This window comes from Amyelois transitella, chromosome 15 (genome assembly GCF_032362555.1).
Source record: "Amyelois transitella isolate CPQ chromosome 15, ilAmyTran1.1, whole genome shotgun sequence".
NCBI lineage: Eukaryota > Metazoa > Arthropoda > Insecta > Lepidoptera > Pyralidae > Amyelois > Amyelois transitella.
Genome location: NC_083518.1, coordinates 8,762,845 through 8,785,943, shown reverse-complemented (window position 1 = coordinate 8,785,943; position 23,099 = coordinate 8,762,845). Strand labels below are relative to the sequence as shown.

Here is a 23,099-nt window from a genome sequence, read left to right as displayed (position 1 = left end):
TTTTGTTTTTGGCGACAGACTAGCAACCTATCACTATTTGAATCTCAATTCTATCATTAAGCCAAACAGCTAAACGTCGCCTATCAGTATTTCCAAGACTTTTGGCTCTGTCTACCCCGCAAGGGATATGGACGTGTTTATATGTATGTATGTATAATATATGAGGAAGAGGCCGCCCGCCATCGACCTGGTGATCAAATATCCAAAAGGATCTCAAGCAAGCCCAGTTGCCAAAATCGACAACCCAAGACCGAACGTCTTGGCGCAGAAAAGTGAGGAGACCCGACCCCTCATAACGGGACCAGGGATGGAAGAAGAAGAAGAAGAAGAATATTACATTTATAATATAAGTAAGTTGTAATACCAAAAGTACCCGAAACCGCCGAGCTCGCATGAAGAGAGTTATGAATGTGGATGAAGCGAAGGAAGTATGCCAAGATGGTGGCAAGTGGAAAGAGGTAGTCTCTGCCTACCCCTCCGGGAAAGAGGCGTGATTTTATGTATGTATGTAATACCAAGATTTAATGTCATTTCAGGTGACCCATTACCCAAAACATTGGACCAAGGAAATGGTGTTTGACGTTGTGCTGGAACAGATAAATGTCATACCGTGTTTTATTGAGGTGAGTTTATGTTTTTTTTTTACACAGACTGATCCCACCCTTAAGTGAGTTCAGGGCTTGTTTATGGATTATTCAGGGTACACTTTTTTATAATCTTGTGTATAGAATAACATATTTAAGAACCATTCATTAAAGTTCTTTTTCCATTAAGACCTACCCGGAGATCGAACCGGTTTAAAGGCAGGAACACAACCACTGCGCCAAATGGGCCGCCAAAATGTATTTTGTCATGAAACAAGAAGCTAACGACTTTATTTTTTACCACTACCCACGAATTATAATGTACCGCTTTTGAATAAATATGTTCACCTTGTTCACATCAACATACATACATACATACATATGGTCACGTCTATATCCCTTGCGGGTTAGAGAGCCAACAGTGTTGAAAAGACTGATAGGCCATGTTCAGCTATTTGGCTTAATGATAGAATTGAGATTCAAATAGTGACAGGTTGCTAGCCCATCGCCTAAGGAAGAATCCCAAGTTTGTAAGCCTAGTTCACATCAAAAGAATGCAAATTCTTCTTGATTAGAATAGAATAGATTTATTTTCAAAATAGGATACAAGGTATCACTTATTGGCGTCCTGAAAGAGCCTAAATCTTATAAGATTGTTAATGGGATCTTTGCAAGGGAATTGTTAGTGAAAGGTAACTTGATTAATCAAGTACGGGTTGTTATAAGGCGAACATAAACGAAGGTCAAGTCAAGAGGGAGATATTGAAGTATATAACAAAATAAATGTGTAAGGATCCTGTCACGTGGAAAAATATCGTTTCCGCTCACTCTTTTCAGAAAGAGATGTCATTATATTATTATACAGTACCTAAATGTTCGTAATTTCTGGTAAATCCTTTCACTGACAGGCCCTTTTTGAAGTTTTGTATATCATCTTCTAATTCTAGTTCACACCGAAAGAATGCAAATTCTTCGTGATCAGAAGCAAGCCGGCCTTGATGGCCATACACAAGTTGGGGTTCCGTATACGCAAGGAAGACCTGGAGTTGAGACTCAGGATATCACTCACATTACTCACGCAGAACCAGATCGACTTCCTGCCGCGTCTCGAGTTGAGGAAACGGCTTGGGATGGGGTACGATGGCGAGAGGAAGCTGGATTTGCAGGAGTTCACATTGAAGTCAGGTAAAAATTGCTTTTAAAAATTACTGAAACTGAAATATATCACGCCGTGGTCAATGAGGGCGCTAGTTCTGCGTTTCATATAGCAACACCAATCATGTTGGATAGTGAGGTGATTTGACAATAGCTCACTATTTTGCCGTGTGGTTCCCGGCGCCAATACAAAAAAGAATAGGACCGGTCCATCTCTTTCACATGGATGTCGTAAAAGGCGACTAAGGGATATGCTTAAAAAATTGCGATCCTTTTTTTAGGCGATGGGCTAGCAACCTGTCGCTATTTGGATCTCAATTCCATCATTAAGCCGAGCATATGAACGTGGTCATTCAGTATTTTCGGGGCTCTGTCTACCCCGTAAGGGATATAGACGTGACTATATGTATGTGTGCTCACTATTTTAAATAATATTTAGTGAGCCAAAAACGAGACGGGCAACTTTTTTTTTAAACGCATTGCGTTAGGTTATGCTTACTTTTTTATATATGACGAGGGTTACTGTATATCTGGTTGTTCTATATACCTAGTTGTACATCACTATAATTCGAAATTGCTACGTCACTAGTCGCCAAATATTTGCGGCGAAAGTCAGCTGCGAAGGGTCAAGCAAAGTCAGCCAAATTGCGCAAGCAAAGTTTCTTCTGATTGGATATCAAAGTATTTTATTTTGGCCGATTAATTTTTGCTATAAACGCGCAGTGATGTCACCACACACATACAATCACGTCTATATCCCTTTCGGGATAGACAGATCCGACAGTCTTGTAAAGACTTGTAAAGAACGTAGCCTACGTTCGGCTGTTTGGCTTAGTGATAGAATTGAGATTCAAATAGTGACAAGTTGCTAGCCCATCAACTAAAAGAAAACCCCAAGTTTATAAATCTATATCTTAGTCGCTACAGTTTAATATAATCATTGACCTTGTGAAATCTGCCGTGGTATAACTAAAATGCCGTTATCTGACATCAGGGCGATTTTCTACTTTTTACCAGTAGAATAAGAAAAAAGATCTGTATATACGACTTTTTGGTACCTTTCATTTCTTGGTCATAAATAGGCGTTCTCATTGATAAATGGCATCGCTTTAAATTTTTACCGCGTTTTTGATGTTTTACTTAAAACAAGGATTTGGCAGATAACGGCATTTTAGTTATACCAGGGCAGAAATATACTCGTACTTACATACATAAATAACATAAACGTTTTGTTACAGACATAAGCCACTTCATCTATTTCCCTCTCAGTGCACTGTCGAATCAAACCGACCTGATACAATTGCGAAGTGTGGTGGACTGGGAGCGTTTGACCGAGCTGAATTTATCGCGAAATAGACTAACGTATGTTTTCAATTTTAATATATAGGTATAATTTTAATAATTTCTTTCTTCCTTTATCAAGTTAGCGTCTGAATGTCGCGCCATAGACTTGAGGTTGTATTCAAGTTGCGGAAAGAATTAAATTTGAAATGATGATATTTAATTCTTTTTTCAAACAGAGAAAAAATTAAAATCATATTTAATTCTTTCCTCAATATTTCTCCGAATACGAGTAATTTTATGATTTGTTTAATTAAAAATAATATTCAAATTCAACATTTTTAATTATGTTCTTTAAGAAAAACATTAATCAGACCGCAAATGAGACATGATAATATTTTGATATATACACAATTTTGGAAAAATTTGAAGTGTTCGCGAGGTCTGCGTTTTTAACCTTATTGAGACGTTTAGGTAAAACGTAGCCGGTAAGAGAGATGAGAGATAATATAAATATACATAGAATAATGACAATAATGACAATTGTTATTGGACTAATTTTAAAATATTTAAGAGGGCGTGGGTTCATCTATAGACACGAGATCCAGCAAGTAACCGCCAGAGGAGAAGGCCCGGGGCGCGATATAGGGCTCCCGAGCTGCGGAGAGGGTGTAGTACAATATCTAACGTTTTTTTTACAGATCCATAAACGGCTTCGAACTATCGACCACGTGTCCCAAACTGAAAGTTCTAGATTTATCACACAACTACTTGGGGAGGGTGACAGTACTCCTCCAAAGCAGGAGTCTGCCTCTCCGCAGTCTGAGCTTGGAGGGCAACCCTCTCTGCCACGACTACATCGACCCCAGGCAGTATGTAGACAACGTCAGAGCCATGTTTCCCACTCTGAGAGAACTTGTGAGTAATATTATTAAATTTTACTTTTATTAGGGATAGGCGTATAAAATTGCGATCCTGTTTTTTAGGCGATGGGCTAGCAACCTGTCACTATTTGGATCTCAGTTACATCATTAAGCCGAGCAGCCGAACGTGGCCATTCAGCCTTTTCGGGACTATTGGCTCTGTCTACCCCGTAAGGGATATAGACGTGACTATATGTATGTATGTATGTATGTATGTAATATTATTAAAATGGTGTCTTTAAAAAAAAGAGTGGAAAAGAGCATCTCAGTTAATCTTCTAATAAACCATAAAAGAAGACTTTTTTCTGGAATCGAAGTTATCTTACCAGCTTTAATTAAATTACAAACGTTTAGTGTTTATCAAGACAATAAATATGCTATATTATGCTGTATATATAAAAAAATCCATTTAAGGGATAAATAAGTTTATAATATCATAGGTATTATCACGTCTTTATCCCTTGCGGAGTAGACAGAGCTAACAGTCTAAACCATGGAATCATATTTTTTACCTTTACAGGCTATTTTTATTACATACATACATATAATCACGTCTATATCCCTTGCGGGGTAGAGAGAGCCAACAGTCTTGAAAAGACTAATAGGCCATGTTCAGCTGTTTGGCTTTATGATGGAATTGAGATTCAAATAGTGACAGGTTGCTAGCCCATCGTCTAAAAGAAGAATCCCATGTTTATAAGCATATCCCTTAGTTGCCTTTTACGACATCCATGGGAACGAGATGAAGTGGTCCTATTTTTTTTATTGGTGCCGGGAACCACACGGCACTATTTTATTTCTCAGTAATTCAGTCGGCTATTTTTATTTCTCAGTAATATATTTCTAAGGGAAAATACTAGATTGAATTTTGTAGAACCTTAAAGATGTTGTTGTAGGTTTCTTACAATTTATTTCACATTTCACTTAAATTCATTTCGTTTTTTCAACAGGACGGCGTATCACTAACACTGAAAGGCGACTTACCAGCTTTCAAAAAGAACTACTGCATCTACGGCGCTGACAGCATAATAGAGAAATTTCTAGACGTATACTTCCCGCTGTTAGAACTGCAGCCTTCGGAGAGACAACTCATTGGAGACATGTACGATGAGAACGCGCTGATGATGGTTATATACAGATATAAATATAGTAAGTATATTAGTAGTCCATCATAAATTTCATTCTATATAGGTAACATAAAAGAGAAAAACCACTGGATTACGATGATTTGGCTCGACCGCCACTAAAGGGAAGATCTTCCGCCAGGCTAGGTGTTATGATTGGGGAACCGCGCGAAAGACGATGTTGAGTCGGAGGTTGTATTTATGCTCCAATCCATGAAATCTTTGAAATCGCGATTTAGATTCTTCGCTGCTATTGGTTGCGTCAATTTCTTTGCGATGATTGACAGTAGTTGTTTGATTGGATGTTGTGACGAGTGGCGTAGAGATGTCGCCACAAGTACATACATACATCAATATGGTCATGTCTATATCCGGAATCTTACAGGATAGACAGAGCCAACAGTCTCGAAAAGACTGAAAGGCTACGTTCAGCTGCGCGGCTTTATGATGGAATTGTGATTCAAATAGTGACCAGGTTGCTAGCCCATCGCCTAATAGAAGAATCCCAAGTTTATAAGCCTATCCCTTAGTCGACTTTTACGACATCCATGGGAACGAAATGGAGCGGTCCTAAGTATTCTTTTTTTTGTTCCACTTTTCATCCCGGTGTTACCATATAGTTCACGTGAGATTTGCGAGAAACCTGTATTTCCCTGTAAGTGGCGCTAAATTCGCACATGTAGTAAGTGGTATTAAATTCGCGCTGGCAAAGATGCTGGTAAAATATAGTACCTATGTACATTATAGCTGATTTTTTTTTTCAGTTCGCAGATTATTCCGAATTTCATCCATCAACAGTAAATTCGTGGCGGACGGCGTGAAAGACGTCATACAGGGCGCCACTTCTATAACCAAATACATAAACAAGTGGCCCGTTTTCAAACACGACCCCTTCACGTTTACTGTAGATGTGATTTTTCATAGTGTAAGTTGTAATTTTGATAGATAGATTGACAAGCTCTGTGGCGCAGCGGTCGTACGCTTGTCTGTGACACCGAAGGTCCCGGGTTCGAATCCCGGCCAGGGCATAATGAGAAAAGAACTTTTTCTGATTGGCCTGGGTCGTGGATGTTTATTTATATAAGTTTTTATTATAAAATATAGTATCGTTGAGTTAGTATCTTATAACACAAGTGTCGAACTTACTTCGAGGCTAACTCAATATGTCTAATTTGTCCAAAAAATAAAAACCTCTGTCGTCCTTGTAAGGAATAAAGACATGTGTATGTATGTATGTATGTATAAGTTTTTACTTATCACATTAACGCGATTGCTGTAATATAAAATTTCAAGTTTGTTAAGATATTTACGGTAATAGATTTGTTTTACTTTATCTATGATATCTTTATATATGATAAAGTAATATATATAATTATTTAGTTTTTTAATTATAATTAACTTAATAATTATATATAACTATTTAGTTATTTAATTAATATTACAGTAGACAACTAAAAAATATAAACATTCAGAACCAACATAGGTTACTTTCGTTTTTGAAAAATCCAACGGAAGTAAAGCCCCAAACAAAAATATACTAGTGTAAAGAAAATAAATTGAAATTCAATGTTTTAGTTTTTTTTTTTTTTAACAATAAAATGTTTCTAACAGGACACGACAACAGTCGTCAAAATCTGCGGAATGTTGAAATTGACAGCGGAATCTTTGGCGGAAGACGAGCATATAATGTCATTCTCACGTACGACCGTGTTACATCGTACCGACAGTATGGAGTACAAAATACTCAACGATTTGTTGTTGTGGGACGAACCGAGTAAAGAGTGTGCCGCGAACGCTTTTCAAATCACTAAGGTAAGTAGTTTGTTTTATACTTATACATACATACATAAGGTCACGTCTATATCCCTTGCTGGATAGACAGAGCCAACAGTCTTGAAAAGACTGAATGACCACATTCAGCACTTTGTCTTAATGATAGAATTGAGATTCAAATAGTGACAGGTTGCTAGCCCATCGCCTAAAAAAGAATCCCAAGTTTGTAAGCCTACCCCTTAGTCGCCTTTAACGACATTCATGGGAAAGAGATGGATTGGTTCTATTCTTTATTGTATTGATGCCGGGAACCACACTGCACTTTTACTCACTTTTTTATACTTATAATCAACTGAAATATAAATACGTAGGTAAGTCCAATAAGTCATCATAAAACATTTCGTAATTAAAAATAAAGCGATAAGCGAGATTTAAACAAAATGAAGTACCCAATACTTATTCATTTAAGGCAACAGCATTATCTACATGCAGTCACAGTGTAGTGCAGACCAGCTACTCGTAACAAGATCAGTGTCATACGTCGAGTAGCTCCTATCTATATGAACATTTGCATCGTATAATCTGCATTCGGAGTAGCTCAATTGACAGGCGTACAGTGGCTCGCAGATAACTTTGACCTATACAGTAGGGTGGGTCGCTTTTGTATGGAAAAAAATAAAATTGTCCAATACGTTTTGTAATAGTAAAAAAAACGTGACCCACATCCATATGTGAAAAAACAACGAAAAAAAAATTATCTAGTTCAACCCCTTCTACCCGCGCATTGAGTTTGAAAAACTGAAATTTTTGATTTTTTTGTGAATTATTTGAAAATCTATTTGTAGTGGCACATAGGAAAAATAACTACATAAACTAATAAAATAAAGTACTTTTGGACTAAATTTTATTATTAAGAAAGAAAAATAAAGAAATAATAAGACAAAATAAAAATAAAGCATCTTCAAATCACGTTAAAATCTTTCTTACTTTCGAACTTAGGCATAAGCTTTCGTGAAATAATTTTATTCTTAATTAAAGCTTCTCGTGCTGTTTTGTGGCAAAGCTGCATAGATGCCTCTGTTACTGTTTTTACTGCCCGCTCCACAGCTTGAGTATGACATGGTAGCCGCAGAAAAAGGACTTCATCATCACCACCTGACTCAACTAGGGAATGAAGAGTCTCATCCGGAACATTCGTCAATATAGATGGTTGCGAGTAAGATTGCTGCCAGTCTATCAAATCGATGTAAGACGAAGCGTTTAAATTTATCTTAGGCACTTCAAAGACTCGAAGCTGAAGGGATTCAGATGGTTTCCTTGCCTTTAAAATGCGTCTAGCGGCAAGTTCTCTCACATGTTTTTGTTCATCAGATAACATAGACAAGAGCAAGTTCTCTGGGTGCGCAAAAAAAGCATTTCGGTTTATTACAGGATCAACAACACTCTTCAATTCTTGCGGAAGATATCGAGAATAAAATACCAACTTCCAAAAGTGCCTTGCTCCATCTTTACATGTCGGATTTAATTTGATTTCAAACCAAATAGGGGCATATACTTTAACTACAAAAGTAGCGAGTTGTTTCAGTTCGTTTGTAGGTATCTCAGTAGACACATATAAGCGCAAAATCCTGTTGGCCTTTGTTAGCCACCTGGCATGCGACATTTTTCCCGGAGAGCGATTAGACAAATCAGGAGAGAACTCACCACTTATGACGGCAGATGTGATATCATAAAGGTAACGTTGATCAGAACTGAGGTCTTTTACATTTGAAATGTTTGGTAACATACCTTCTATCTTTTCAAACATGACAACCGAGCGCTTCTCACAATCATCTAATAACTTGCCGATAGTACCTGAATAAGTATTAGGTCCTGTTGTGGTGCCATCAAGTTTTGCAAATAAATGTCTTAAGGGCAGTTCATTGAAGTGTAAAAGGCATATGATCCATTGAAGTGGTCGGTGTAAACGCTTTTCTAAAAGCCGTATGACTCCGCCGTATTTGCCCGTATTGGTTACCGTCCCATCACAACCTATAGCTAGAGTATCCTCTAGAGACATATTCATTTGACCTGTTACTGTTTGAAATATAGCTGACTCCAACCCTTTTGCAGTTCCATGGCTGGGAACGGCATATCCGACATAAACTGATCCTGGTTCTTTAATTATTGAAATATGTTCTTCCACGGATGTTAAGCGGTATTTTTTGTCCCCTTTCATAACGATTTTCATGGTCTTATCTTTTCTTCCATCAAAAAATAAGGCAGGAATAGTATCTAGTTGACCTTGAGATAAGGTTTTTTTTCGTAATTTTTGTCTCGCTCGTCGCGATTTCTGGTTCACAAACGCTAGAATCGTAATAGGATTTAAGCTTAATTTTTCTATCACTTAGTTTACTTTTCCTCTTACTTGTCAATAAATCAACAGTTCCCATAATCATTTTTCTCTCTGTTCTCTGATCTATTAAAAAAGCTCGTTCCTCCTTAGGAATCTTTTGGTTTTTAGAACATTTACATAACTCTAAATCTTTACACTTACATGAACTCAAATCAAACAGTCTTTCCGAATTTCTATGAAAATCTTGAATCTTTTCTTCTGATAAACGCTTCAAAGATTTTAATAAATTTTTACACTTTGCGTGGTAACTTTTAATCAATTGCATCACACGATTATGGGACACAGTAGGAATAGACGCTTTTCTCCACAAATATTCAACTTTAGATGACACTATTTCAGATATCTCATTAATGGATGGCTCTTTTTTTGAATTGTTCCCAAGTTTAAGCTGATGTCTTACTAAATTGTAATATTTCATAACTTGTTTGTAAGTGGGTAGTTGATTTTCGTTAATTTCTTCCAGAGCACCAAAAATGCAACTTGTGGATATTCGGGTGTTATTTGAAATCTCCATGATGCACTACGTCTAGAAGCTAACAAAAACGACTTAAAATAGCGAAAAAAAATATAAATGCGCGCGACCTTTCACCCGGAACTAATTAGGCGCACTGAGACAATGACGCGTGATCGACAGTTTACGCCCCCTTTCCCCACTCCTTCCCCCGCACTATACGCACGATTATTCTAATATTTTGGTTTGATTATTATTTGTAAGGTAAAAGCACCTATTACGGAGGTATTTCGCAACATTTGAAAGTAAGAAGCAAAAATAAGCATAAGTAAGTATTTTTAAAGGTTCCAAACAAAATTATTATCTAAAATGGAATTTAAATTTTGTATTGCTGTTGAGTCTAAGTATCCTTTCATGCGATTTCTTATTTAAAAAAAATATTTAAAAAGGCAGGTCGATTTTCCCTAATACGGAGGTATGATTTTGGTCAGAGCCTATTACTGCGGTAGACGGCTCCTAATACGGAGGGTCAGAAAGTACATTAATTTAGGTTGCGTACAAATAATATGTATAACAATAATAGAAATGTGTAAGTACCTTTATTGTAAGTTTTTCGTTCATTGACTATTTAATTACATTATTTCACTTTAATGAAATTAAAGACGACTTTGAATTTAAAGTATATTATTTATTTAAAGTATATATATGTATATATTATTATTTAGTGTTTTCTACACGCGTGTGTACAGCTTTCACGGATTTAACAATATTAAAAATGCAGGTTCATTTAGGAATTAAGTTTTATTTTTTATTACAATTAGTTACTTTGGCTAAGAAATAATGACGAACAATAACAATCATCTAAAATCTTTCAAAAATCAACACTTCGTAGAGGAACAAAAAGTAACAATAATGAAATATTTATAACATCAGTCTTTCAAAAACTAACACTCCGCAGAGGATAGTAAACTGTAACTAAAAGTTTTACATATTAAAAAATAATCACTTTAGTAATGGTAAGTGAACTTAATATAAGATACCTAAGTAAAGTTTAGGGTCAATTCAGGCTGCAGTTACAGTGGTCGACAGCAACCCGAAGAGCATTTACAGCTTCGGAAGAATTTTAAACGTTCGCTACTAGACTTGCTTCGCTTCAAAACTGCTGGCTGTCGTCAGCAACCGACGCCGCATCAGCCACCTACAGTTTTATTTTTTCGAGCGATTACTGGTCTATAAAATAATGAAAATAAAGTTTAAAACTCTTTTAAAACTTGCGTCAATGCTGCCCGCTGCCACTGCTGCCTGAATTGAGCTATGAAAAAATGAAAAGAACAATTACGTAGATTGCATTAATTGATATTAAAATATTTAATTATTTCAATGTTTTTGATTTTACAAAAAAAAAAAAATTTATAAAAAATAAGAATCAGAAAAAAGACGATTTTTTTTATTTATTTACGAAACCCTAAAATCTTGTGATTTTCTGTTTAATTAATAAAGCCATAATAGGAAACCATATAACCTAATACAGACTTACCTGGAAATAACTACCACCGTATTAGGAAAACTACTCGTGTTTTTAATAATCCTAATTCTGACCCATCAAAATTCCGATTAACAAAAGAGTGTAAATTTTTAATCAAACGACAACTATTTTGTGGCTAAGATGTGTAAAACTGAAGTAACAGTTATACACAGGATATTATTTGTGATAAATTAAAACACACCTCTCAATTTTTACCCCTCCTAAGAAACTAACATTTTGTACTCAACAGTTTTATTATTTAACTAGATTTCTAATTGAGAACACATACCTCAGAATATGGTTATTAATTTATGAGATTAATAATTATTTCAATTGAACTTTTAACTAATTTAAAAACTTAATAATTTGAAAGTTATAAACAATTAAATTTTATCAGTATTTTTCCTATTACGGAGTTATACCACCGAGTTAGGATTAGTCTATAAAATTCGTATCCTATTACGGCGGTATTTTATTTCTTATTTTTTGGGTAAAAACTGAGTTACAAACGTGAAACAAGCTATTTAATTTAAAAATTTAAAAGTAGGGAAATGCTATAAGTTATTCATAAACAAACTTGAACGGCCTATTAATACGAAAAATTGCCTTTGTAAATATTAGTGTGCTTACTTTTGTTGTTCCGCGTTTGTATGAAAACACCTGTTCCGTCGATGCCGTGACACAAACTGATTGATTTTGTTGTGTTGCCAATGTGTTGTAGTTGCAAATGTCGGTTAAGTCGTGCCGTAATAAATTTAGAATAACACATTTGCGTTATGATGTACTTACACTGAATAGAACAGGAATAAAACTAAGAAATATAAATACCACCGTAATTGGAAGCGATTTTGACTACCGCCGTATTAGGAGCTTTTACCTTATTACGTTTATCTCTGAGTATAATAATGTAATATCATTTTACGCCATGTAGTTTATACAATAAACTCTGAAACAATAAATACGATTTTAACAATTTTTCCGAATTTTCAAACGTCATGCGCGGGTAATTAATGTTGATAAAAATAAAAAATAAATATACACGTTTTTAAGTCGCTACCCAGGTCATGTTTTCCGCACTATTACAAATCGAATTTTGAAAAAAATAATTTTCGACCCACCCTACTATACAGTTTTGTTTCATTGAAGACAACTGTTGGCAGGGTCCTTTTAGTTTCATCTTAAAACAATCAAGAAAGTAATCTTTAAAAAATACTAGTATTTTAAAAAAAGCTGAGCTTAAAAATAAAACCCCCATTTATTTTATAAACCCTTAATTTGATTTTGAATCTTCAAATGCTATAAATATCAGTGGCTATGCTACGATTATGGAAATCGGGAAAATGTTGTACTAATAAAGGCTCTGTCTTCCCTGCAAGGGGTTAACATGTAATTATAATGTAGGCTTGAAATGTATGTATTATTATTCTGATTTCTATGGTAATATATGTATTCTCTCGTCCACATTTTTATTCTAAGTTTGGATAGTGGTCAAGTTGACGTTGTTACCTACGTTAAAATCTCATAGCTCAGTGTGTAGGAACGGAAACAAGAAATATTGTTTTTTGTACTAACGGAATTGAGTACAAAATACTTAATTCTCGTGTCACAATGTTCGTTCCCGTACTCCTCCGAAACGGCTTGACTGATTCTCATGAAATTTTCTGAACATATTGAGTAGGTCTGAGAATCGAGATATTTTTTTATATTTTTCATAGCCCTTGGTGATAAGGGTTTTCCATCCTTAACATTCTTTCTTTAACTAGAAATTACTTAAAAATTATTTATATGGCAAAAAAACGTTTGCCATATAAGTAATTTTAGTAATAATTAAGGACAGCTAGTAATTCTGTAAAAAAGTGTTCGCGAAGTCTTAATTAAAGGCGAACAACTAGCTAGTAATATAAAAGAGAGACAGAGGGAATGAAAGATTGTCTGTGAAGATTTACGTTGAAATAAGTCATGACCTACGGATAATTTAATACTACATTTTAACTCGATTCGACTCGAGTTTATTTCGTGATGGTATTTCACGAAATCGAGTAACGAAAAATATACTACTACTATGTATAATAAATGATGCCCGGACCCAGGGCTCTCGTTTCACGACACGACAAATCCGAGCCTATGATTATGCCACTGTGAGCCGAACTGGACAAGGATTTCGCCCGCCTTCTTTTTTTTTGTCATTTCTACTACATATAATTTTGTTGGATCGGCATTAAGTTGGCGTTCCAGACCTTCGATTCAATGTACCTACAATTATTTTACTATTTTATTGATAAGAGTTAAGTGTGATGGAGGAAGCCAGTACCATAAAAACTGCAAAATCTTTCCTCTAATTCCATGCATTAGGCAATTTTTACATTCCCTGGCTGAAACAAGCAAACAAATATATTTTACATACATAAAATCACGTATTCATCACTTATCCGTCAATCCGTGTGGTTCCCGGCACCAATACAAAAAAGAATAGGACCACTCCATCTCTTTCCCATGGATGTCGTAAAAGGCGACTAAGGGATAGGCTTACAAACTTGAGATTCTTTTTTTAGGCGATAGGCTAGCAACTTGTCACTATTCGAATCTCAATTCTATCTTAAAGCCAAATAGCTGAACGTGGCCTATCAGTCCGCTCAGGACTGTTGGCTCTGTCTACCCCGCAAGGGATATAGACGTGATTATATGTATGTATGTATGTATGTATTCATCACTTACGGCGTCGACAGAGTCAACAATCTTGAAAACGCTGAAAGGCCACGTTCTGCTTTTAGACTTATGACGAAATTGAGATTTAATTAGTGCCAGGTTGCTTTGTCTACTATAATATTGACTTTTATAATCTGCAGAAGAAGAGAAACAGTGTTTTCATTGTTACCAGACTGCATGTAAGCCAAAAACATATTATACTTACTTGAAATAAGAGCTGGCTTTTAAATAGGATATTGAATAATTAAAGTACATATTTTGGGCACTAATTCTTATATTACAAGATGATTAAATTTTTAATTTGTGGACTGTGTATACACATAATGATCGCACAAATTGCCAAACTATGTTGTATACAATAAATAAACAACAAATCCAAATATCTTAAAAAATATTTTATTTATCATTGAATTTCAAATGTGCAATATTGTAAATGACTTAACAGTTCTATCACGCGTAAATTAACATACATATATATCAATAATTACTACTGGTTTCATACAAGCCTCATGCATACAAGGGCTTTACAATTCAGCGGGAACATCTTGGCACTATTGGTTTGTATCAAAAATTAAAGGTGATTAAGTTAAAATCAATCCTCTTGTAAAATCCAATGTTGAAATGATTCTCACACAGTATCCATAGATTCCTCATTAGTCGGTTCAGTCTCCATCTCCATATCTTTATCATCAGCCCCAGAAGCATATTTAATTCTTAATTTCTCATAATGCAGTTGCTCCTTAGTGGACACGGAAGGCTTGCATTTGGCAAGAGCTGCTCTAAAATCTTCAAATGAAACAAATATATCTTCATCCATAGTACCATTTTCTATGTGCAGAGTTAAAGCATTTGTAGCTGCAGCCTTGACTAATCCTGCCAAGTCTGCACCTGTATAACCATCTGTGAGGCCGGCAATCACTTGCAAATCCACGTCAGGACCTAACTGTGGCTGAGTACCACCTTTAGTCAATTTTTGGATTATATCAAGTCTATCCTCCCTTGCTGGCATGCCCACGTACATGACGCGATCTAAACGGCCCGGTCTTAGCACTGCTGGGTCAATGATATCTGGTCTGTTAGAAGCAGCCAACACAAAAACTCCTTCTCTGCTCTCTATACCATCCATTTCTGTCAACAGCTGGTTGACTACCCTTGCAGCTCCGTTATGGTCTTGTGAAGTACGTCTTGGACAAAGAGCATCAAATTCATCAAAGAATATAACACAAGGTGCAGAATTCCGTGCGCGTCTAAAACAAGTTCTTACCGCTCTTTCACTCTCACCAACATACATATTGAGCAACTCGGGCCCTTTTACAGAGATAAAATTTACACCTGCCTCATTCGCTACAGCTTTGGCTAATAATGTTTTACCACAACCAGGAGGTCCACAAAGCAAAACCCCACTGGGGGCAGCCAATCCCAGCTTCTTTAACTGTTCAGGATACTTTACTGGTGCTAAAACTGCGAGTTGTAAATCTTTCCGGACTTGATTCAAAGAACCAACATCATCCCATGTCACATCTGGGACAGTGACAATACCTTCTCTGACAGCACATGGTTTGGTTGTTTTAAGAGCTTTCAAAAAATCTTCCTGTCTAATGGCAAGACCTTCAAGTTCTTCTGAACTGTATGGCATAGAATCTTCCAGAAGACTGACCACATCATTAACTGGGTCCGCAGTCTCTGCATTACTTGTACTATTGTCTATATGGTTACCCTCCACAGGTGGGATTTCAGTATTTATTGCTGGAGCTTGAGATTCAGGTTTAGCTTCTTCTACAACATTTTCTTCTGGGGCAGTTCCATCAGACTCTGCAGCGTCTTTTGGTGCTTCTTCCTTCTCCTTTTCACCATTTGGTATAACAGAGACCTCATCATTATTTTTTTGTTTTTCTGCCAATTCGTTTTTTAAGCTGGTAGCCTTGATTTCGGCAAAGATCCGTTTTACTGCATAAGTGCTTGCTTTATTCACCAATGCTTGTAAATCAGCTCCAACAAAACCTGGTGTTATTTGTGCAATGGTATTCAAATCAATATCATCACTTAAAGCTATGCTCTTGCACAAAATTGTGAGGATCTCTTTTCTTGCCTTCAATGATGGAATTCCTAATGTAATCTCTTGTTCGAGACGTCCTGCTCTTCTCAAGGCAGGATCTAAGGCATCAGGATTGTTTGTAGCAGCAAGAATGAGTACAGAGGAATTACTTTCTCCCAAATTGTCTAAACTAGCCAATAACTGAGCCACCATTCTTTTTTCCATGTCTTTCTGAGCATTTACTCTATTGCCACATACTGCATCAATCTCATCAATGAACAACACACAGGGGGCAATGGACACTGCCTTCTCAAATAGCTCCCTAATGCGCTCCTCTGATTCTCCAGATACTCCCCCAACCAATTCTGTCCCAGTCACAGCTATGAGTGGCAATTGTAACTTACCAGCAATTGCATGAGCCAACAATGTTTTACCAGTGCCTGGCGGACCATGTAACAAAGCCCCTCTAGGTGCCTTTATACCTAACTGGTTATAAACTTCAGGGTGTTTCATATGCAGCACAAGATCACAAATCTGTGTAATTACTTCCGATATACCACCAATGTCTTCGAAACTAACCTTAACATTCTTTGTAGCAACATCATACTTCTTTTTGATCGGTGCAATTTTGTTTACATCCACTTTTCGCTTTCTATCACCGGTATGCATATTTTGATGTGATCTGGAAGGGTCCACTGAAGTGCTGTTTGCATTTCTTATTGGTATGTGAGGGGTTATGGTTATCTGATCGTTAATTTTTGGTAGTTTTGGTGCCGCGGAGCCGTCTTCGTCACTGCTAAGTATGTCTATCGGTTCACCGGACTTGTCTGTCGCCCGACGAGTGGCTGCTGGACGTTTTTTATCCTGCATTTTATACATAGTTAGCAAACGATCATTCAATACGCTGTTGTTTTCATCCAACAGCTCTAGGTCGGATTCTTCCTCGGAACCTTCCGATGTAGACGCTCCGTCAAGTCCGTAGCTTTGTAATACCACTTTGTAAGCACTTTCTACTAACTGGCAGAAAGCGGTATCACTTCTATTACTATATTCGCGGTAGCGCTCTTTGAGAGAACGCGCCATTTGACTAACATCGACAAAAGTCTTGTCTACATTTTCAGCAAGGTAATTTTTCACACGCGACACAATCACGGGGTCGTTCATCGTCTTTTGCCGAGTTTGATGTTTCTTCATTATGCGTTAATTTAGTTACAATGGCTAATAAAATAAATGTACAAATCGAGTTAATTTTTCCTGTTTCGGATTCACCAGCACCAAGTGATGGATGTTTGTAGTTTGACAGGCGGCGTCGCCGAGGAATCAATGAAATGTTGACAGACTAAAAAATATTTGTCTATGGTTACAGCTGCGTTCATTACATCGATTAAAAATACTTGCAAATTATTTAAAGTGTTAACTAAAATTAACTTTGTTTCTTTTTCTATTACATTTATTTATAATCATGAATCATATTAATTATTATTTACGGAAAATTAGTAAAATCACTTATGTACTTATCCCAATCCATATAAATTCATACTTCCATAATAATGTCACTACTCAGTGACACTATTTTATAAATTCGATATATATCGTTCGTCTGTCTAATTATTTGTTTTTTTACTTTAAAACCACTGTAACCTTCTTGAAATATTGTGAACATTTATTATGGAGTACGGAGAAGGACATAGACATAGGGTACTATTCACGAATTATAAAAGCTATACTACGATTTTGTCTTTATGTCTATAAAATCACGTCCGGTGGAGTAGGCAGAGACTACATCATTCCACTTGCCACGATATGTGCATACCTACTTCTTTCGCTTCATCCACATTCATAACTTTCTTCATGCAAGCTCGGTGGTTTCGGGTACACAAAGGCAATAGTAACACAGGTCACTTTTGTATGATATACGAAACGAAACACTATCAAATTGCTTTCAAAATTCCTTGGGTTTTGTAGCATACATCGTTCGAATAACTTGCGAATTTTTTTGTGTTACTTAAATAATTTTTTTTTTTCTTTCAGATAAGGTCGAGAAAACTGTATGTCGATTTTGAATTTGATCCAAATCCTGATGAAGAGACGAAAGAAAAATTGGTTCTCATATTTGAACAATTGACGGAATTGGATACAGATTGTAGCCGAAAGTAAGAAAATCATGCAATTTTTTGCTTAGCTTTTCGTTTCTGTGAACCTGGCTCACCCATTTCAAAAGCGTATATCATTGGGACAAAATAGGTGGGATCAATATACCAAAATCCTTTTTAGAGGTCAGGACGCAACCGAGACAAGCACTAGTAGAATGATTATACCTATTTCTTAGGGATATGTACTTCTTTTATTTTGTGTATGTGTGTGTGCTGTGCCCGCGTGGAATAGTTATTTTGGGCATCATTGAAGCCCTCAAGGATGAATAATTTCCCCCTTTTTTTTACATTTTCCATTATTTCTTCGCTCCTAATAGTTGCAGCGTGATGTTTTATATAGCCTAAAGCCTTCCTCGATTAATGGTCTATTCAACACAAAAATATTTTTTCTATTCGAACCAGTAGTTTCTGAGATTAGCACATTCAAACAAACTCTTTAACTTTATAATATTAGTATAGATATAATACTTTTTCTAATCACTAATTTCTTTTTGCTACAGGTGCCTGGAAAGAAAAGAATGGAACCTTAAAGAGGCTTTAGATCACTTTATCCAGCTTCTAAAGTTAAATGATTTGAGCTCGATCGAATTAAATTGAGAGAAATCCTGATCAAAAATTTAATGAGATGTGAGTTTCGATGTCTTACATGGTATTAAAATGAAAACCTGGTTTAAAATTACGAAATACAAATTTCTAATATTGCCCAATTCGTAGGTTAATTATTGTTATTATAAGCAAAAGGGTTGTAAACTATTTTAGGTATGGAGGTGATAAAATAAATTGTACCCAACTTACATTCTTATTTATTTTAATTGTTTTTAACGCATAAAATTTGGGTCACATTATACAAATTACTGAATATTAGCCACTAATATCAAAGATTAGTAACTGCAAAACTAAAAAAAAGTAATTATTTGTTTCAAAACCATAAATTAGAATAAGTAGGTACTTATTCAACTTCGCGACATTAGATATTGTTGCAATACGAAAAATCCATGTAGACGAAATTGTGAATGCTGTCTAAAAAAAAATCAAGGCTGTTTTGCTAGCCCATAGACAAAAATTTGAATTTAGACAATCATTTCGAGATGTCTGGCGTACTCTATGGTTTGTTCAGCTAGCTCTGCGGACGGCAGCCCAGCTGCGGCCGCGCACGTCTCTTCAGCTGCGTTGAAATGGTAGCAGCCGTCTGCGCCTAGCACCCAATTACGCTGAAATGTAACATACGTATTGTGTTTTATAATTAGTTTTTGGTACAGATATAAAGTGCTAAGTTAATTTGCATAGAATTACCTTACAGTCACGTTTCTATTTCAAGTGATAAGTAGCTGTTTGTTGTTAACTATAGCTATATTCAAATTTTGCCTACAAAAAGGATCCTAAGTTTATTAGCCTTTCCATTAGTCGTCTTTTAAGACATCCATAGGAAAGACATGTAATGATCCTATTCTTAAATGCTGAATGATGTCGAAACCACACAGCAACCAAATACCGGTAAAAAAGAAAAATCATAAGATTTATACTATATTTATAGTTGGTATAAACCAACCAAGTTGAAACAATCATCACAATACCTTCTTGCCATATTCATGTACAGCCTGCTGGGATGGTAAGTTCAGACGTCGCGCCGCTTCAGCACAGGATATGCAGAGGTAGGCCTTCTCTATGCAAGCAGCAATTTCCCCTCTCACGGTATCCAATAGTGTGTCCATAAAAAAGGTGTAGCTTTCAGCTGGCACATTATCCTAGAAATAAATGTCAAAAGTTTACAATAAATGCACAAATATCATTAGTCTTCTTCATTTGAGTCTTAAGCAAAAGCAATTGATTTCCCTGAAATTCTTACATTTAAGCAAAACATAAGATTTTACATGTACAGTGCAGGCCACATAGCAAGTAACCCTTCAATCATGGTCTTATGAAAGGTGATAAAGGTACTTTAATATGTGACCCACGGTACAAAACGGTATGTAAATGGCACTACGGAAATCAAAAGATCAATAAGTTACCTTTAACATATTTTTTTCCAATGAGAATAATACCTGATGCCAAACTTTTACATGACAGGAGTAATTTAATTACAGTAAGGAAATACCTTTCCAGGCAGACAGAACCAACAGTCTAGAAAAGTCTAAAAGGCCGCAAAGGTCAGCAGTATGGGATGATAATAGAATTGAGATTCAAATAGTGACTGGTTACTAGCCCATCACCTACAAGAAGAATCCCAAGTATTAGCCTATCCCTTAGTTGCCTTTTACAACATCTATGTCCTATTTTTAGTGCCAAGAATCACTATTAGGAAATCCTTTTAAACTAAAACCAAAAGCCGAAAAACAATCTTGAATACGGTTAAGAGAAAATCAAAATATTTCACCTTCGCCAAAAAGATCTTATTATAACTGCCCTCCATCAGATACTGTTCCAAAGCCAACGGATGCCGAACATATGGGTCCGCTCTGATTATGTCTACCGATAAACGTTCCAACTCCGTGTGGAACTCAGCCACTCTGTTTTGAGACAGCAGGAATAGAAGGTTCAGACCAAGAAGCTGGTACATAAATGCTGATTGTGGAAGATGGTCCCTGCAAGAAAACAAAATCTTCTAAATTGGTACCTACACATCAGAGGACACTGAGTGTTGGACGAACATGTAGGTTAGTGCCTATGTGGTATAGGGGTACACTTAGATAATTCCCAGTTCTAAGAACATTCAAAGGCACAAACCATCACAAAATAAATGAATATATGACAATTCACTTAATTCCACCAACAGGTTTTTTTTGGCTTTAAGAATACATACATATAATCATTTCTATTTCCCTGATTGAGTAGACAGAGCCAACAGTCTTGAAAAGACTATAAAGACCAACAAAGCAAGATAACAGAATATTCACAAAAATGATTCAAAACTCACTTGTAATCAAAATAATAGCATTTCAACTGTGACATAAAGCGTTCAAAAGCTTTCACATCTTTAGCAGCTACTGCCCATTGTGCCCCGATTTCCAGAACATCTCGAGCCAGCATCAGTTCTTTTTGATTTGCAGCTGTGTTGTTACTTGGGAGGAATGTCAACTGGGTGAGAGCAACCTGTGGTATGAAATTTACAAATAATAGTAGAAATGATTATTTCTTTTGTTTTTGTTGTGTTAAAAGTAAAAACCACATTAGTTTAAAAAGTAATTGCAAGAAAACATGTACCTAGCTTTTAAATATTAAATGCATTATATTTTACCTACAACTATTATTTTTGCCGAGTCATTCGCTTACCTTTATTTTGTTGAGCAGTTCGCCACATTTGTCTAACCTGGTAGGTTTCTTTGCCCATTCTGTTTTGAGGTTTTGATACATACTAACAACATCTTTCATGGAAGCCATTTGTTTCACTTTACTAATAAAAATTATCCGAAATTCCACAAAAGCATCAAGCAAGATCCCAAGAATCTGACAGATATAGAACAAGATTTGATTGAGATTGAGGTCGAGTATTTGTTTGACTCAAAATGACAGTGAATGACAGCATCAAATACGCGTCATAATAGGCTATTTGACAAAGTTCTAAAAACTATCTTAGGGTATTTATTTGTTTATAAGGAGTCCTACAAAAATACTTTTCTGCCTTTATTACAGCTATTTTATTAAAAAATCGAAAAAGAAAATGAAATATTCAAATATGCCGCCAAAACGCGACTTTTAGCAATATGGCGGCCATGGCATGCAGTGACGTAAATTTCGTGTAAATATAATACAAAGCATGTTGGTGTTTCGAAAAGTTTTGATTTTCTCTTGTTTTATTTAACTTGTGCCACGTCATATGTGTGAAAATTATTAAAATTAGTTCCTATAAATGTTGTGCAGTGCCTCAATGCACTAATACAACAATAAAATCTCCTACGAAACTGTTTTTTTCTATGCCGATGTATTTGAATATTCGCAAGAAGTGGTTTCAGATCATGATCTAAGATCTGTGGTTACCAAAATATACTTACATTGATGTTTTCACATTCCTCAGTTCGGCAGCATAGAAATCTGGATTGTCTTTGAAGAAGACACCAATCATTATTGCGTCCACTTTTGGTAGGTTTCGACTGTCAGCTTTCGCGGAATTGGTTTCCATTATTAAATACCTATGTTATCTGAGTAATCCTGAGCGATCAAACACTTATAAAATCTTGAAAAATAATAGCGAACACTAAGGAACGGTACGATCCACAGTCTGTTTATGGATAATTGACGTCATAATAGAAATAGCCAATCACGTTCGTTTTTAGTCACGTGACAGCTGCATAAAAATACCTAATTTTCTGAGACGGATTTTGTTAAAATAATGCAATATTTTTATCTCGTGTTATTACAAATCGCTCCAAAAAAATAATATTAAGACTGATGACATAAAAGAAATGTATATTTTTAATACAGTCAAATAGCCTATTGAAATCACGGATTTGCATTGCAAATTAGTATTGCCAACTGTCTCTTTTATAAAGCGTTGAATAAAAGACCTATCATTAATGGTTGAATGATAGAAGATAATAACATCAAATACACCTTTTATTTTTCAGTCGGGGGTTAAAAATTGAATTTATAATAAGACTTCGCGCCCAACATACGACAGACTGCCAAAAACTAATGTTTATTGTCAACATTTACAGTTTGTATAGAAAGGCGCGGGTGAATGAAGTTTTGCATGCCATTATGAGAAGTCAGAAACTGTCCAAAAAGGCTCGAATTGCTGTGCTCGAATTGGAGTGAAAGTTGGGTATGTCAAAAGAAGCACGAAAGCAGAATAAATGCAGTGGAAATGAGAGCGTTAAGGAGTATGATCGATGTGAAATTGAGTGACCGGATAAGAAACAGCGTGAAAAGGGAATGTTGTGATGTGAAAGAAGATGTTGTTACAACAATAAAAAAGGTATGTTAAGATGGTTTGGTCATGTGGAGAGGATGAATGAAAGCTGGTTGAGTAAGCAGATATACAAGGAGAGTAAGGAGGG

At 35.9% G+C, this 23,099-nt stretch overlaps 3 protein-coding genes across 5 annotated transcripts in view; 1 reads left to right on the top strand and 2 right to left on the bottom strand.

Moving 5' to 3' along the window:
• The window catches only part of LOC106139578 (uncharacterized), a 32,066-nt gene extending 13,176 nt beyond the window's left edge, over positions 1–18,890 (top strand). For all 3 annotated transcript variants that reach the window (XM_060948033.1, XM_060948032.1, XM_060948031.1), the window contains 9 exons: positions 537–623; positions 1,532–1,769; positions 2,978–3,101; positions 3,722–3,938; positions 4,894–5,092; positions 5,832–5,992; positions 6,679–6,879; positions 17,984–18,105; positions 18,606–18,890. In XM_060948033.1, coding sequence (XP_060804016.1) covers positions 537–623; positions 1,532–1,769; positions 2,978–3,101; positions 3,722–3,938; positions 4,894–5,092; positions 5,832–5,992; positions 6,679–6,879; positions 17,984–18,105; positions 18,606–18,702 — 1,446 coding nt within the window. In that variant the 3' untranslated portion in view covers positions 18,703–18,890. The remainder of the gene's footprint in view (positions 1–536; positions 624–1,531; positions 1,770–2,977; positions 3,102–3,721; positions 3,939–4,893; positions 5,093–5,831; positions 5,993–6,678; positions 6,880–17,983; positions 18,106–18,605) is intronic.
• LOC106130318 (nuclear valosin-containing protein-like) lies at positions 14,298–17,260 on the bottom strand. The gene has a single exon (XM_013329136.2). It carries the CDS (start codon positions 17,144–17,146, stop codon positions 14,546–14,548), a length of 2,601 nt encoding a protein of 866 aa, XP_013184590.1. The 5' UTR covers positions 17,147–17,260; the 3' UTR covers positions 14,298–14,545.
• On the bottom strand, positions 18,886–21,589 carry LOC106130283 (26S proteasome non-ATPase regulatory subunit 8-like). The gene is made up of 5 exons (XM_060948034.1): positions 21,376–21,589; positions 21,020–21,195; positions 20,480–20,687; positions 19,680–19,850; positions 18,886–19,316 (listed from the first exon to the last, which is right to left on the bottom strand). Exons 1-5 carry the CDS (start codon positions 21,481–21,483, stop codon positions 19,176–19,178), a joined length of 804 nt encoding a protein of 267 aa, XP_060804017.1. The 5' UTR covers positions 21,484–21,589; the 3' UTR covers positions 18,886–19,175.
• Between the last annotated feature and the right edge of the window lie 1,510 nt (positions 21,590–23,099).

Excerpts from the sequence above, each read along its gene's own strand:
- LOC106130318 (XM_013329136.2), bottom strand. The coding sequence starts at position 17,146 with ATGAAGAAACATCAAACTCGGCAAAAGACGATGAACGACCCCGTGATT.
- LOC106130283 (XM_060948034.1), bottom strand. The coding sequence starts at position 21,483 with ATGGCTTCCATGAAAGATGTTGTTAGTATGTATCAAAACCTCAAAACA. Across the intron at positions 20,688-21,019 it reads TGCTATTATTTTGATTACAA|GGACCATCTTCCACAATCAG; the intron begins GTGAGTTTTGAA and ends GTTTTCTTGCAG. Across the intron at positions 19,851-20,479 it reads ATAAGATCTTTTTGGCGAAG|GATAATGTGCCAGCTGAAAG; the intron begins GTGAAATATTTT and ends ATTTATTTCTAG.